At 44.4% G+C, this 17,147-nt stretch overlaps 1 protein-coding gene across 1 annotated transcript in view; it reads right to left on the bottom strand.

The window, feature by feature from the left end:
• LOC141128786 (amine oxidase [flavin-containing]-like) overlaps positions 1 to 17,147 on the bottom strand; it is a 182,771-nt gene that overhangs the window by 12,165 nt on the left and 153,459 nt on the right. The window contains exons 12-14 of the mRNA XM_073616284.1: positions 2,527 to 2,624; positions 1,634 to 1,745; positions 1,213 to 1,275 (exon numbers count right to left, since the gene is read on the bottom strand). Coding sequence (XP_073472385.1) covers positions 1,213 to 1,275; positions 1,634 to 1,745; positions 2,527 to 2,624 — 273 coding nt within the window. The remainder of the gene's footprint in view (positions 1 to 1,212; positions 1,276 to 1,633; positions 1,746 to 2,526; positions 2,625 to 17,147) is intronic.

The following is a 17,147-nucleotide window of genomic DNA, read 5'->3' as shown; positions in this document are numbered from 1 at the left end:
GTATTTTTTTAATAAACAACTTTGAAACAAATTAAGGGTCAGTGCCCATGAATGCAGCCGGATTAGTGCCCATCTGCAGCCTCCCCATCTCTCATTAATGCAGCCTGTTCAATGCCCATCTGCAGCCTGATCAATGCCCATCTGCAGCCTGATCAAATTTTTAATAAGGAACTTTGAAGCAAAATAAGGGTCATTGCCTATCTGCAGCCTCACCATTGCCATCAATGCAGCCTGATCAATGCCCATCTGCAGCCTCACAAGTGCCATCAATGCAGCCTCATTAGTCCACATCAATGCAGCCTCACCATTGCCATCAATGCAGCAGCCTCACCACTGCCATCAATGCAGCACCCTCACCACTGCCATCAGTGCAGCCTGATCGATGCCCATCTGCAGGAGACGGGACTTTCTATTACAGAGGACGCCAAGTAAACAGGAGATTCTCACTGTATGTAATCTAAGGGCGCTCGTCCCGCCCCCTCCCTGATCCCTCCGAGGCAGCTAAAACGGAAGTATTGGCGTATAACACGCACACGCTATTTGCACCCGATTTTCATGGTGAAAAAGTGAGTGTTATATGCCAATAAATACAGTAATTCCCAACTTTGTTTTCCTTTTTACAAATAAATGCTTCTGACTCCCTATATACCTGTGAATAACACAGCAATACATCTTTAAACAAATTGATATATATTGGTAATGCCAAAGTAATATACAATATGGGACATTGACAATGAAATATTTATTTGCTACTTAGCCCACTGTATTGAATAAAAATGGAAGCATAAGTTCACCTTTGGAAACATGTTACCTGTTTCCCCCCGTTTTTAGGCCCACACGTCTGCATCATTCATTGACACAGCTCTGTGTGTGAATTAACTACAAGCCTTGACATCCTTTGTGGCCATTGGCTTGTAGTTCTCAATGAACTACAACGGTGCTGTGGTAGTTCCGTGGTAGTTTATAGATTTTTCCTGCAAGTATATCAGCTTGCCCGTACGGAATGTACGGGCACACAGATACACTGACCGATCTGCAGGAGACCTGCATGGCACCTACGGTCAGCAGATCGCTGGTGCAATGCTTTGCAGGCTCAAAAAAAAAAAATAATAATAATAAATGTACATTTTTTTACCAGGCAAAAAAATGTGCATTTTTTTTTTTTTTTTTTTTATCCTTTAAACTATACAGATGTTATATCGACATTCTTACCAAAGACTGTGCTTCTGGCATCCATATATCACTTTCTCGAATTCTGCCCAAGGTGAATAAGATCTGAAATATGACACCAAATATAAAATAAAGAATTTTGCCACCATATACACCAGATCCAACCAAAGCATTGTTTTATGTATATATTTTTCTTTTTCAATAAACCTCACTCTACACTATATTGTATATACATGCACACATACGGTATATATTTAGTGCTATCAAGTGAGGTTTATTAAATAAAAACATCTATTTATAGATGTAAATTTATATTGCTACAGAAATGTAATTTATTACATAGTTACATAGTAGGTGAGGTTGAAAAAAGACACAAGTCCATCAAGTCCAACCTATGTATTGTAAATCAAATTTTTCAAAGTACCTATATAAAACATTATTTTGATATTACAACATCACTTGCCTCTCTAACAGCCCTCTCTCCAGCTTGTATTGCTCCCTCAAGATATCCACTCCATTCTGTAGCAGTCTCTGTGCCAGCAAAGTAGATCCGACCAAAAGGTTGCCGAAGAACCCTATAAAATGGTCAGAAATGCACAACATGAAGCACAACATTCATTGGGATGTTATATTTCCTGTGGATTTAAGGTCCCTTTATCAAGGGCTGTGTCTTATCCAATCAGCAGGGGATCAATGAACAAATTCCTTGCAAAATCAGAGTAGAACAGAACAGATGTCTCTTCTGTGATAACCGTATCTGGTAAAATTTTTGCTGCATTTAAAAACTAGAGCTTTTTAGACTATACCAGATCTATGGGTAGCTGAATGTAAACTGACTTGTATCCATTTACATTCAATTATCTCCGATATGGTCACAGACCTTTTCCATATTTTTTTCATGACCTGGTTGGACTTGGAGATAATCAAAATCAAATGGACACAAGTCTGTTTACATCTGACCACCCATAGACTAAAATGGAGCTTCTGATCAGGTTCATCTGAAAAAAAGACAAGTGGCCATGATTGGACTACCCATGTGAGGGGAGCCTAAGAGAAGCAGGTACAACATTAATAAATACAGTATGTAAAACACTAATTAGTAAAGAGCTCTCATGTAATAAAATTTGTTTAAAGCTTTTAATGGCGGAGCTGTTCAAATTTCTGTATAAAGCCTGACACCAACATTTGCCGAGGAGGTGTAATAGTCATACACAGTTCCTATTTTAATCTGTGCATGTGTATGACAAATGGAAAACAATATGGCATAAATAGTATAAACTGGTAAACTGGGCACACTGATTTGATTTTTTTCTATACAGTATCTGTTTTTTAATATAGATTAATATATTATCTTACCTTCCATACTGGGTCAGGATTCCTGGTGGGAAATAAGCTGTGTAACAGCCCCCCGAATACTGCTCTTCACACCAATTTTTTTCTTCATAATGCACGGGCTAGTGAAATATTCACAAATCATACCTGAATTACACAGTTAGCAAACTACAAAAAAAAAAAACTTACATAAAACTGAAATTTCAAGGGCTAACGTTAGATTAATCTTAAGCATAATGGAAAATCTTTGTGTGACCAAGAGCCAATCATTCTCTGTGCAGTGAATAGATGACTGCTGTTACCAGTGCTGTAAAGAGTTGTGACCCTAAAGCTGGCCATTGATGGATCAGTTTTTTTTTGTTTTGTTATCAGCCAGCAGACTTCCCTATCCTATTTTATTTCAGCTACTGAAAGAATGAACATTTTCCAACATTACCGTACAAGAGAAGGTGATCTTGATCAGGAGAGGCCATAGATGGGTTGAAATTCAGTCAGTCCTTGCTGAAGTGCCTGATTTTCAATCCATCTATGGCCAGCTAAAGAGATAGGCCTTAAAGTGGTTGTAAACTCTTTTGTGTAACTTCTACCTATAGGTAAGCCTAGAATAAGGCTTACCTATAGGTAGTGGAAATATCTCCTAAACATGCGGTTTAGGAGATATTTCACTTGTAGTGCGCCGATGTTGTCATTGGCACATGCGCTGTGAAGAAACGGACCTCTGTGCCGTTTCTTCCCCAGCGTGTGCCATCACTGACGGCTCCCACGCGCATGCGTGGAAGTGACATCACGCAGCTCTGGCCAGTCACACAGCCGAAGTCTGTGGCCCCGGAAGGAAGAGGGGTGAAGATGGACGCAGCCTGCACAGGGGACAGTGAAAAAAGAGGAAGTAAAACCCATCATGGTTTACTTTCTCTTTAAGGACTGACTGACAACTGCCTGAGCCTCGATTCATTAGAGACAGGATACAATAAATGTATGTCAACTGTACTTGGTGTAAATGCCCCTTGGAAAACCAATTTTAAAATTGGCTCAACAACTCCATCTAGGAACTAAAGAAAAAGGAAGACAAGCCTGAAAGATAATGATAGAAATATCAGTCCACGGAATTCAAAACTTCACGGGTCCTTTATCTTTAGCACTGCCTTTCAGCAATTAACATAGCTACTGCGTTCCTTTTTTGTCCTCCTCCAATGGACCTACATATGATGTTCGCGTCCGATCGTATGGATCCAAGATGGTGGCATACCTCATGCGGTGCAGCTCAGGGCCCAGCCACGGGCGGGCGAGTAGCGTGAAGAGGCTGGAGTAATACCCCTGTGGTGGAGGGATGGTCGCCTCTGTATGCCGGATGGATGGACGCATCAACGGCTGGCAAGGTCAGCAACAATGTTCGTTTTCTCCATGGCAGTTGTTGTTTGTGTGGTCTGTCTTTCCCTCAAAGTTAACCAGATTGTAACAAGGCTTGTGTGGCCGTTCTTTGGCCGTTTTTCCCCTCATGGCGGCTGGAGCGCTTCTGTGTTCCAGCTCGCCTTGGCACTTCCGGGTGTGGCCGTCCGCGCTGCTCGCGCATGCGCAGTAGCCTCCTTGGGACCGAGGCTTGGCTCGCGCATGCGCAGAGCGGCGGATCGCTCGGTGGCCGCACATGCGCAGTACGGTCGCCACCCTACGGCGAGGTAGGGGCGATGACGTCACTAGCGGGGAATTTAAATTCTGCTCCTAGCTCCTGCATAATGGGAATTCCCTGGCAGTGAGTGGGAGTGGAGCGGTTTTCCCCAAACCTAGCCCTGGTCTATACTCAGGTGAGTGCCTGGCTATACTTAGGCAAGATGTGTTATTTAAAAAAAAAAAAAAGAAAAGAAAAAAAAAAATATGTACATATGGAGAAAAATATATAAAATTATTTAAAATACTTGTATATAATTAATTATATAGTATATTATGGAACTTAAATTGATTTATTAATTTTTATTGGCATGTGCACAGTTATTCTAGGGGCAAGATTATTTTATAATTCCCCTCACTGGTGTCTTGGCTTTTTCAGGGCATTTTTGGTCTGCAGACCACCCGTACTGTGTCGCTCTTCGTCCAGAGGTCATGGACAAGTCACCGCCTTTAAGTGGCCAGCCCTCACGCACAAGGTATGTGCTTGTGAAGGGAGGGGTTGAGGTTCAGTCGCAAATGCTTGCGTTTTCTGATGTCATGTCTCGCCTTTCCCCTTCCCCTTCTTTGTCTTCTTTCCAGCCCCCCTAGATTGGACCCTCAGATCATGGTCCAGAATAACAGAGACCTTGCCAGGCCACAATACCATTCATCTTCAAGATCCAGATGAGACTCTCCGTCTGGAAGCCACCGGAGGAGACGTTCTCATTCCTCCTCCAGACCGCCATGGCAGCCGCTCTGATCGAAGAGCCTGCTGGGGATGTGGAACACGAGTTCCGGAGGGCAAGTCACTGTGTGACTGTTGCTATGCCCGTGCGGTCAAGGAAAAAGAGACGGAGAACCAGCGTTTGGAGTCTCTTGTAAAACGTGTGGTGCAACAATCCCTGAAAGAGATGGAGACACCCCACACGCTGAGCCAGTCTTCTACCTTATCTGGCCCTCCGGCTGACGAGGCCCATGATGATCCGGGCACTTCCCAGCCTTACGTTGCCTCTCTTGACTCTTTGGATGATGATCCTCAGAAAGAAGAGGAAATCGGAGGCTTTGACTTCAGTATGGTTTCACCATTAATAAAGGCAATCAAGGAGGCCCTTAAGTGGGAAGACCCCTCCACCCCCCCAGCCAAACAGAAAAAAATCTTTAAACATTTGGGGAAAGAACGCTCACATTTTCCGCTCCTTTCTGAACTAAAAGACATCATAGATGAGGAATGGAGTAAGACGGACAAGAAGTCCTCCATGTCAAATAAAACCTCCAGATTATATCCCTTCAAGGCAGAGGAGGTGAAGTATCTGGAAAATGCTCCTCTTGTGGACACAGCCTTAATGTGTCTGGCCAAACATATTACTCTCCCTTTGGAAGATGCAATGTCCTTCAAGGATGGTCTTGAAAGAAGGAAAGACCAGGATTTGAAGAAAATTTATGGGCTGGCCGGCACGGCCTGTAAACCGGCCCTGGCACTTGCGGCCATGTCGAAGGCCATGGAGGCCTGGATGGAGAATGTGGATTCCTTCCTTAAGGGTGTTTCGGAGGAGCTAGCCAGAAGTTCAGCAGCTGCAGAACTGAAACTAGCGGCGGTCTTCCTGGGGGAGGCGTCCATCGATTTGATCCGCCTATTGGCGCAAATTATGTTGTCATTGGTCACGGCCAAACGGGCTTTGTGGTTAAGTCCTTGGCTCGCTGACCCGGTTTCCAAGCAAGCCTGGTGTAAAATCCGCTTTGAGGGATCTTCACTGTTCGGCAACAAGTTAGACAATGCCATAACCCGGGCCACGGGTGGCAAGTCAGGCTTCCTTCCCCAGGACAGGCGTCTACTTGGACGGAAGAAACCCCAGTTCAGAAGACGCACTCCGGAGCGCTCTAGGGAAGCACGCTCATACAAGCCCGGTCAAGACTTCAGGAAAAATTGAGGGGGCAGGCATCCTTTCGTAAGCCGGCTAAAGGCCAGACATCCAGCGGTCGTGAGCAGGCGAAGTCTTTTTGAGATTGCGCCCGCCCAGGCGGGTTGGGTGAGGGCTCGTCTACTCTTCTTCCGACACGTTTGGGTGGCCTCAATCTCGGACTTTTGGCTAATAAGGACAGTCTCGTCAGGCCACAGATGGACCTTTTCCAGTACTCCTCCCCCCAGATTTGTCTCCACTCTTCTTCCTTGGTCGGAGGAACAGAAACAAGTGTTACTTTCCTATGTGGACCTTCTGAAGACTCAGGGAGCAGTGGTACACGTTCTGAAGGACGAATGGTTCCAGGGGATATACTCCCCTCTCTTCTTAGTTCAAAAAAAGAGTGGTTCTTGGCGCCCAGTCATAGACCTGACCTACCTCAACAAATTTATAGAGCACGGGAAATTCAAAATGGAAACTCTGTCAACCATCCAGCGAGCCATACAGCCAGGTGATTGGATGATTTCCATCGACTTGAAGGACGCTTATTTCCACGTCCCAGTAGAAAAGGAGTTTCACAAATATCTCCGATTTCAAGTCGGGCAAGATCATCTTCAATTTATCTGCCTCCCCTTCGGGCTGACAACGTCCCCCCCGGGTCTTTTCAAAGGTTCTCTTAGCCACAGTAGCTCTCATAAGATTAAAGGGGGTACGTCTTTACCATTACCTCGACGATTTCCTAGTACTGTCTCAAAGCAGAGAGCAGTTGCTGGCCCACTGGGAACAAGTGATCTCCACCCTGTTCAGCTTCGGGTGGCTCCTGAACTTAGCAAAAAGTCATCTAAACCCAGCTCAACGCCTAATATACCTAGGAGCTCAGTTCGACACAGTGGAAAGCACCATCTCCCTTCCACTACAGAAAATCCCTGCTGTTCGAGACAGAATTTCTCGGGTCCTACACGCCCCGTGCCTAAAAGCTTCCCAGTGCCTGGAAATCGTTGGCACGATGGTCTCCACGACTCCCATGGTCAAATGGGCCTTGTGGAGATTATGTCCCTTCCAGTCAGGTTTCCTACAGCAATGGAAGACAGGGGACAAGAATCAAGTTATCCACATAACATCGACAATGAGGAACAGCCTCTTCTGGTGGCTTCAGCGCAAAAACCTTCTGACTTGCCACTCCATTGCTCCCATCTCTTGGGTCACGGTCACGACCGATGCCAGCTGTACCCTTTGGGGAGCTCTCTGCAGATTGAACCTTGCTCAGGGCAAGTGGGATACCTGCCTCCCCGACCCAGGGTCGAACGTCCTGGAACTTCGAGCGGCCTGGTGTGCCCTACAGTCCTTCTCTCACCTTCTGAACGGGGAGTCAGTGTTGTTAAGGATGGACAACACCACGGCGGTCGCTTATGTGAAGAGGCAAGACGGTACCCGGAGTTCCACTCTCCTTCGGGAAGTCGAGCCCATTCTATCGTGGGCACAGAAGAACCTTTCCAACACTTCAGCAGTCTTTGTCCCAGGAGTCCAAAACACTCAAGCGGACTTCCTATCACGTACCGAGTTGGACAACAACGAGTGGTCCCTTCATGTGCAGACGTTCAAGTGGATCTTGTCACTGGGAATCGATCCCGAAGTAGATCTGTTTGCCTCCCTCTACAACTTCAAGATGAAGAAGTTTTATACCAGGGGCCGCTGCAGCCAGGCCTTCGGAACAGATGCCCTGACGGATCAGTGGAGGTTCAGGAAGGCATATGCCTTTCCGCCACTTCCAGTTATCCTGAGATTCCTGCAGAGGCTCTGAGTGGAAGCAGTCGAAGTGGTGACAATAGCTTCATATTGGCCGAACAGGCCTTGGTTCCCTCTCCTTGTCCAACTCAGTTTCTGGGACCCAGTGCCTCTCCCTCTCAGGCTGGACCTTCTTTCTCAGGGGTCAGTCTTGCACCCGGCAGTGCTGAGACTGATGGTCTGGTTCTTGAAAGGGAGAGGCTAGAATCCCTTGGCTGTGCCTCTAGAGTGATCTCCACCCTTATGAGTTCAAGAAGATCTAGCACAAATAAGGTCTAAGGTCTATGGCAGAATTTGCTCCAAATTCGTGGAATTTTGCTCTTCTAAGGGCAGGTCTTTTAGACACCCAGATGTTCTCAGCTTCCTTCAATCAGGCCTAGATCTACTCTTATCCATCAGCTCTCTTAGAGTCCAGGTATCTGCACTATCTGCCTTCTCCGATTCTTCTTGGGCGGTTCATCCATTAATTCTGCAATTTTTTTCGCAGGGCATCAAGACTCAAGCCCCAAAGGAAATCCAGATTTCCCAAGTGGGACCTTCCACTCGTCCTTGACTCAATCTCTGGACTCCCCGCTCTCTATCAAGGACTTCTCAGCAAAAGTCGCTTTCCTAGTAGCCGTCACCTCGGCTAATAGGGGCTCTGAAATCGGTTCACTGGGCCATGAAGAACCCTTCCTGACGTTCTTCCCGGACCGTGTAGTTCTCATCCCTATGCTGGGTTCTAACCCGAAAGTGTCTTCGGTGTTCCACGAGAATCAGGAGATTGTCCTACCTACGTTTAGGTCCCCGGGGTCCTCCGAAACTCATCCTCTGGATGTAGGAGAAGCTATTAAGGAATATCTGAAAGTTACTTCTCCCTTTAGATGTTCTGATCATCTCTTTGTTTTACACTCGGGCAGCAATAAAGGGAAGAAAGCCTCAACCAGGACACTCGCAGCCTGGACCGTGCAGACCATCCAACAAGCATACAAGGCTAAGGGCTTGGCTCCTCCAGAGGCGGTGACAGCTCACTCCACCAGGGGAATGGCAGCCTCGTGGGCGGCAGCCCGACATGTAGCTCCAGACACCATTTGCAAGGCAGCCTCGTGGGCCTCTATTAACACATTTATGTCTCATTACTGCATAGAGCCTGCTTCACTGTCTTCTGTAAACTTTGGTTTGAAAATCCTATCGGTTGATAGGACAAATTAAAATTATGATTTGTTCAGCATACCCACCCGTGTGGTTGGCTAGTTATTTCCCACACGTAGGCTGCCATGGAGTCTGTCAGGAAAAAGGAAAATTTATTATCAAATACTTACCGTAATTTTCCTTTCCTGATGGACTCCATGGCAGACGGAGTTCCCACCCATTGGTCAAAGAGTAGGCTAGTTACGGAACGCAGTAGCTAGTGGTGAGTGCTCATTTATGGGAATGGGGTCCTATAGCATTGGAGAGGAGGCAGGGTTAACCCACACGTAGGCTGCCATGGAGTCCATCAGGAAAGGAAAATTACGGTAAGTATTTGATAATAAATTTTCCTTTTTTTGCAGCAGCAGTTTGAAAATACAAGCAATGGGCCAGTCAGACTGTTTCAAGAAAACCTCTGCAATCCATCTGCCTAAAACTGACTAGCCCATTATCACAGGAAACATGTAGAAATTTCACCAATTACTGAAAATAATTAATTAAAGCCTTATTCCATTATCAGAGCAATCTATATACTGTATCTATAGCTATATACATATATAGATATATCTATATGTATAAATATACAGTTGTGCTCATAAGTTTACATACCCTGGCAGAATTTATGATTTCTTGGCCATTTTTCAGAGAATATGAATGGTAACACAAAAACATTTCTTTCACTCATGGTTAGGGTTTGGCTGAAACCATGTGTTATCAATAAACTGTGTTTATTCTTTTTAAATCATCATGACAACAGAAACTACCCAAATGACCCTGATCAAAGTTTACATACCCTGGTGATGTTGGCCTGATAACATGCACACAAAGGGGTTTGAATGGCTATTAAAGGTAACCACACCCACCTGTGACCAGTTTGCTTGTAATTAGTGTGTGTGTGTGTGTATATAAAGGTCAATGAGTTTCTGGACTCCTGATAGACCCTTGCATCTTTCATCCAGTGCTGCACTAATGTTTCTGAATTCTGAGTCATGGGGAAAGCAAAAGAATTGTCAAAGGATGTGCGGGAAAAGGTAGTTCAACTATATAAAACAGGAAAGGGATATAAAATGATATCCAAGGTATTGAGAATGCCAATCAGCAGTGTTCAAACTCTAATCAAGAAGTGGAAAATAATGGGTTCTGTTGAAACCAAACCACAGTCAGGTAGAACAACTAAAATTTCAGCCACAACTGCCAGGAAAATTGTTCGGGATGCAAAGAAAAACCCACAAATAACTTCAGGTGAAATACAGGACTAAAAAAGCAAAAAGTTGCGCTAAGTATTGAGGCGATTGGAGTAATATAATATAAGCCCCCAATAGTATATGCCAATAAGACACACTAATGCCCCGTACACACGGTCGGACATTAATTGGACATTCCAACAACAAAATCCTAGGATTTTTTCCGACGGATGTTGGCTCAAACTTGTTTTGTGTATACACGGTCGCACAAAGTTGTCGGAATTTCCGATCGCCAAGAACGCGGTGACGTAAACCACGTACGACGAGACTAGAAAAGGCCAGTTCAGAACCAAGCGCGGCACCCTTTGGGCTCCTTTTGCTAATCTCGTGTTAGTAAAAGTTTGGTGAGAGACGATTCGCGCTTTTTCAGACTCGTGGTTTTCAGGTCGTTTTCTGCTGTTCATTTTGTGCTTGTGGGTTTGTATCTGCTCTTCAGTGCGTGCAAGCAAGCTACGCGTGACTTGTCATTGTGTTCTTGTTCGTTCGTTACTGTTTTTCAGGTCGCTCTTCACAGGCCTTGCTGTAGTTCAGTGCGTTCTGTTACTTTGTTCTGAGCAGCCGACTGTTTTCTAGCCATGTTGCGTATACGTACTCCTCGTAGAGTTTGTGCTGTGCGGGGGCTTGGTGTTGGGGTCCTGACCTTGACACAAGTCCAGTCCATGAACAGGGTGGGGAGGAGTTCATGGACCAAGAATTGGTTGCTTCAGCGTGACCAGTTCTGTCATATGCCTTTGCTCCGTGAGATCCATGAGAATAATCCTGATGATTTCAGGAACTTTCTCCAGATGACGGACCCCGTATTTCACCGTTTGTTGGCTTTGCTGACCCCCTATATCAGCAGGCAGGATACCTGCATGAGGCAAGCCATCACTCCGGAGCAGAGGCTCGTCGCCACCCTGCGGTACTTGGCGACGGGGAGAAGCCTGCGGGACTTGAAGTTCTCGACAGGCATCTCCCCTCAGGCTCTGGGATTCATTATCCCAGAGACCTGTTTTGCCATCATACAGGTCCTGCAGAAGGAGTATATTAAGGTAAGATTTTTATCCTTTAATATCACATTTTATTGTATTTAATGTTTGCTAATATATTGTATTTCTTTCCTCGTTCCCTAATTACCATGATTGTAATATGCTGTGAATGTCCCCTTTGTTCTCATGCATGCTGGATTTTATGTACTTTTTTTTGGTCCTTCATACTTATTTGCCTTCACTTACCTCCCCAGCATGGTCTCCTGGCCCTATATTCACCTCATGTAGTCACTTAACAATGTATTTTATCAGCTCCATAGCAGTGCTTTGCCCCAAACACCCCCTAAAATGTTTTTAAATGTGATTTGTGCTTTAAATTCAGGCAGAGTGCCAAATCATTTGGAACCCTCCCTCCCCCCAACTGCTAAGTCAGCTGATACCAATTCTCTATCTATCCTCAATCATTTATCTGCTGACTTTGCCAAACCATACACACTATACCCATCTCTTCTGTGCTCAGATTTATGGATGAATTCCCCAAAGCATGTAGTGCAAGGGCCTGCCTGTATGCTTTCAAATGGTACTGTTTCAAGTTGTATCCTATTATTATCTTGATAGGTAATAGCAGAATGTCCAAATGTGCTCAAATGTGTACAGTGTGTATTTATATCTTTGTATTATGACACTTTTTACCTGTCCAGTGGGCTGCCAATAGTGTAACTAAGGAGGGGCTGTTCCAAGTAATACACATTATTAAAGCATTCATCTCTCAATGAAGAGTTACCTGTCCAAGAGCTCCACCCCCCTATAATGTTAGAAATGGCCCATGACGGGGGGAGGGGGAATGTGATAGGTGTACCTTATACTTTGGTCTTTATAAATTCCCATAAATCAATGTTATCTTGATGTTGGCCAAGAATGTTTGTGTCTAATCTGCTTTCCATGTATATGTGCAAAAAGCCTAATTTTTTTGTTTTCCTCAACAGTTTCCTTCCACACCACAGGAATGGCAGACTGTGGCCTCCCACTTTGCCCAGCGGTGGGACTTTCCTAACTGCGGAGGGGCAATTGATGGGAAACACATCCACATAATCCCACCACCCAACTCGGGGTTGTACTATTATAATTATAAGGTGTTCAATAGTATTGTGATGTTGGCTACTTATGAGTTCCTGTATGTGGACGTGGGGAAGAATGGCCGGATGTCCGATGGTGGAGTCATCGCCCAGACCGAGTTCTACAGGCATCTCCAGAATGGCAGCTTGGACTTGCCACCTCCAGAAGACAATGTGGAAGGACTCCCATTCGTCTTCATTGCGGATGAAGACTTTGCGCTGGGGGACCATCTTATGCGGCCATTCCCGATGAGGACCCTCACCCCAGGCCAGAGGGTTTTTAATTACCGGCTGGCCAGAGCCAGAAGAGTGGTGGAAAACACGTTTGGAATCATGGCCAGCTGGTTCCGCCTATTTCTTACACCCATACGTATGGCAGCGTATAAACTGAATCACATTATTCTGGCGTGCTGTGTTCTACACAACTTTTTACAGCAACATTCTGCCAACTATGCTGGCTCAGTTGGGCCTGAAGCCAGAATTCAAAATGAACCAACCCTGACGGCGCTTGAAAGTGGCCGTCCTGGCTTGCCCTCCCTGAGTGCCCGTGATGTCCGGCTAAGATACCTGGAATTCTTTGCGGGTAGGGGGGCTATCAATATGCCAGACAATGTGTGAAACCTTTATCAAATAAAAAAAAATTAAGCAAATCTTTGGTGACATTTACTGCTTGTGTTTGTTTTAGCTGACCCTGACAGAAATGTGTGGAGTCCTGAAAATGGCGTGATTGTGTAACCTTACAAAGCACTGTTGGGTGTTATTTATTAAAGGCAAAGACACTGCACTTGTAGTGCAAAGTGGATTTGCCCTTAGGAAATAACCCCCATTGTCACAGAAAGCAGCAATTAGAGCACCACAAAAGTGTTGGAGCGTTGAGACAATTATCCACACATTCTTGATTAACAATCTTTTTAATACCTGCACAATCACATGTGTATTTAGAAAAGGTTTTTAAAACAAACCAACATGTTTGTTGTATAACAATTTTTGGGGTGGCATTAGAAAAAGTAGAAATGTCCATTTAAGATAAAACAGGCATGTTTCAAACCAACAAGAAAGACACAAATCTTGAACTTACAAAGTTCACATTTGGTAGAAATTGAAGGCAATATCAGACATGCGTATTTAGGAACTGTGTTTGATATTGCGTTCAGATGGGGTGAAGTCACCCCAGGAAAAGCCAAATTTTGAAGATGCACACCAATTTACAAATGTCAACATGTGCTAGGTGCCATCACGGGGGATCAAGGGACGTGTTTTGGGGGAGCAACCCCTTCCTCTCGGCTACTTTATTATTGAGGAAGGGGTTGCACCCCCAAAACGCATCCATTGATTTCCCGTGATAGCAGATAGCACATGTTGACACACTGTGTGCCTCTTCAAAATTTGGCTTTTCTACAATTCACAAAACATTTAAAAATTGTAGCACACCATAAAAGAAAGGGATTTGGAGGGGTTTTAAACTCTCCCCAAAACATCAATGATGTTCTTATTTTTTAGAATAACATCATTGATGTTTTTCTTGATATTTTCCAATACAACATTACACCCCTGGATCCACAACATCACGATCACCTAAAAAGAGAGAAACCAAAAAAAAACATGTATTATAAATATGCCGGCATCCATCTCTTACCTGAGCCTGTGGTCACAGACACTCACCTGTTGTGGTGACTAGTTCTACCACGTCTTCCTCCTCCTGCTCTTCTTGTCTTTGGGGGATTTCCCCTTCTTCCAGAGGTAGGGGGTCTCTGGTCTCCTCGGATGAGGGGTGTCTTCTGAGTCTTTTCTCCCCTATGTAAAAAAAAAAAATGGTATACTTAGCACACAGATATTTGATAGCAGAACTATAAATATGAAACATTGCTTGGAAGTGGGGTACAATTGTCTGTTTTGGGAGAGTTCCAAGATGTAGAATTTTGAGTGTCCTTTGTCAAGCTTCAATACTTTACCTGTTTTGTCCAAGCTTCACAGATGGAGACACCCCTATAGTATACACTGGAGCACCTGTGTGGGCCCCCTAATAAAAAGGGTGTTCTTGTGTCCCACACTAGTGCTCCAGTGTCCAGATGTGAAAACTGCTGCTGAGTGTCCTCTCCTTACACAGAATCGAGTTTGCATTTCATTCTAGTAACAAACCCATCTACACAACCAAATTATATTCATAAAAGTAGGCTCTAAAAAATGTGGGCAAATGCATATGGCCAAAACAATGGTGTTTTATAGGCCGAAAGAAAAATGTTTGATACAAACGAATAATGTGCCCATGAACATGAAAGTTGCCATTTTAAACTGTACAACAGTTAAGAAAAGCACATGGAGCAGCATGAACATAATAAACACAAAAAGAATAGGAACACAGGACAACTACTTACTTTTTTGCAGCACTCTCCGGATCTTTCTGTACTGCTCGTGTTCTCTTAATTTCAGGTCCGACCACCGCTTCCTGAGCTGATCTTTCGATCGACGTACCCCGAAATTCTGGTGCAGACTTTTGAACACTTTCGCCATTATCTTGGCCTTTCGGACATTGGGGTTGGGGTAAGGTCCATACTTTCCATCATAGTCGGCCCTCTTCAGGATGTCAACCATCTAAAACATCTCCCCAAAGGACATATTTCATGCCTTAAATCGTCTCCTTCTGGATCGGGACGTTTCTGCCTCCGGGCTTTCCTCCTCCTCGTTGGTGTAAATATCAGACGCCCGCTCTGACTCCACCATGTGCTCTTCCCCCACTGCGCCGAATGAAAAGGGGCGGGGAATAGACTAGAAAGAATGTCAGGGGCAGGCGGAGTTACACGCATGCGCAGTGTGTATAAAGCGTGACACACGTGCGTAGTACGTACGATCTGTGAGCGGAGGAAGGAGTATCGGAGGCGCCGATCGTGATAACGAAGGTAAGATCTAAACTTGGGCCTATACTGCTTCTAGATTGAGGCCTATATTGTAACAAGATTAGGAGAGTTTTGCCTGACATTAGGGTTTGTCTTGTGTTGTGTCTTGCAGTGATTCCTTAAGAATCAATTTAAAGAACTAGGCTGCAAGTTGAAGGGAAGGACCTCCAAGGTGATATTCTCTGAAATATTGCCTGTGCCATGCGCAACACAGGAAAGGCAGGGGGTGATTAGAGAGCTGAATGCATGGCTCAAGACCTGGTGTAGGGAGGAGGGATTTGGGTTTCTAGAGCACTGGACTGACTTTTCATTGGGGTGCAACCTATATGCTAAAGACGGTTTGCACTTGAATGGAAGGGGGTCTGCTGTGCTGGGGGAGAGGTTTATAGGAAGGCTGGAGGAGTATTTAAACTAGGATTGAGGGGGGAGGGTGAACTAGAATTACATCAAGAAGACAGGTCAGTTAGGGGTCAGACATTAATGGAGGGTGGAATGGGGACAGATGGGGGGAGGGTTATGGCAGGTGTCAAGAAATTTCCCATGTTGCAAACAGCCATTGGAAACTGTAGTGCCATTTGTACTACTAAAAAATATATGAAAAACACCAGACCAAAATGTATTAATGCATTAAAGTGTTTGTTCACCAATGCCAGAAGTCTGCCAAGCAAAATAGGTGAGTTGGAAGCTCTGGTGCATGAAGTGAACTATGATGTAATCGGTATTGCTGAAACTTGGCTTCAATCCTCACATGACTGGGCTATTAATATTCCTGGCTATGCACTCTTTCGGAGAGACAGGGTAAAAAGGAAAGGTGGCGGGGTCTGTCTCTATGTGAGAAGTGATCTCAAAGCAAGTGTGAAAGAGGACCTGATTGATGGAGAGTGTGATGAGTCTGAAGCATTATGGGTGGAACTGCATATAGATGGGCGTAGTTCAAAGTTAATCATTGGAGTTTGTTATAGACCACCCAATGTTAACGAGGAGGTGGAGACTCAGCTCCTTGCACAGATGGAAAGGGCTGCAAGGGCTGGGACAGTGATAATAATGGGAGATTTTAACTACCCAGAAATTGACTGGAGTAATGGCACTGCTGGGACAGTTAAAGGGCAAAAATTTATAAACCTAGTACAGGACAATTTTATGGTCCAGTTTATTGAGGCCCCAACTAGGAATGAAGCTCTGTTGGACCTGGTAATCTCAAACCATGCAGAGCTTATTACTAATGTGCAGATAAAGGAACACCTGGGTAGCAGTGACCATAACATGATTTCATTTGATGTTAGCTGTAAACAAGAAATACATAAGGGAAAGATAAAAACACTTAACTTCAAGAGAGCAAATTTTCCAAGGATGAGGGCTGCTCTCGAGGACTTAGACTGGGAGGGAATATTGGCAGCGATAAACACAGAACAGAAATGGGAATTCTTCAAAAAGACTGTTTGGGACCTCACTGCAAAGTATATTCCCATGGGCAATAAGTTTAAAAGGCTAAAAAGAAAACCTATGTGGCTCACGGTCAAAGTTAGAAAAGCTATAAACAATAAGAAAAGAGCTTTTAAAAAATATAAAAATGAAGGAACACTAGTGTCATTTAAATGCTACAAAGAATTTAACAGAATATGTAAAAAGGAAATCAAGGGTGCAAAAATTCAAAATGAACGACAGATCGCAAAAAATAGTAGGACAAACCCCAAAAAATTCTTCAAATATATTAATAGTAAAAAGGTCAGATCTGAGCATGTAGGCCCTTTACAAAATAATCTAGAGTGGGTGACTGGGGACAAGGAGAAGGCTAATTTATTAAATACTTTCTTCAGCTCTGTGTATACAAAAGAGCATGGGGAAGTTCATGTCCATAATGGGGGTGGTATTGACACAGCCCCCAATGATCCACAATGGCTCAAAAGGGATATGGTCCAGAAATATTTAG

The sequence above is a fragment of the Aquarana catesbeiana genome, linkage group LG02 (genome assembly GCF_042186555.1).
Source record: "Aquarana catesbeiana isolate 2022-GZ linkage group LG02, ASM4218655v1, whole genome shotgun sequence".
NCBI classification, from domain to species: domain Eukaryota; kingdom Metazoa; phylum Chordata; class Amphibia; order Anura; family Ranidae; genus Aquarana; species Aquarana catesbeiana.
The sequence above is the reverse complement of the archived record's forward strand: the minus strand, read 5'-3'. Positions and strand labels throughout refer to the sequence as shown.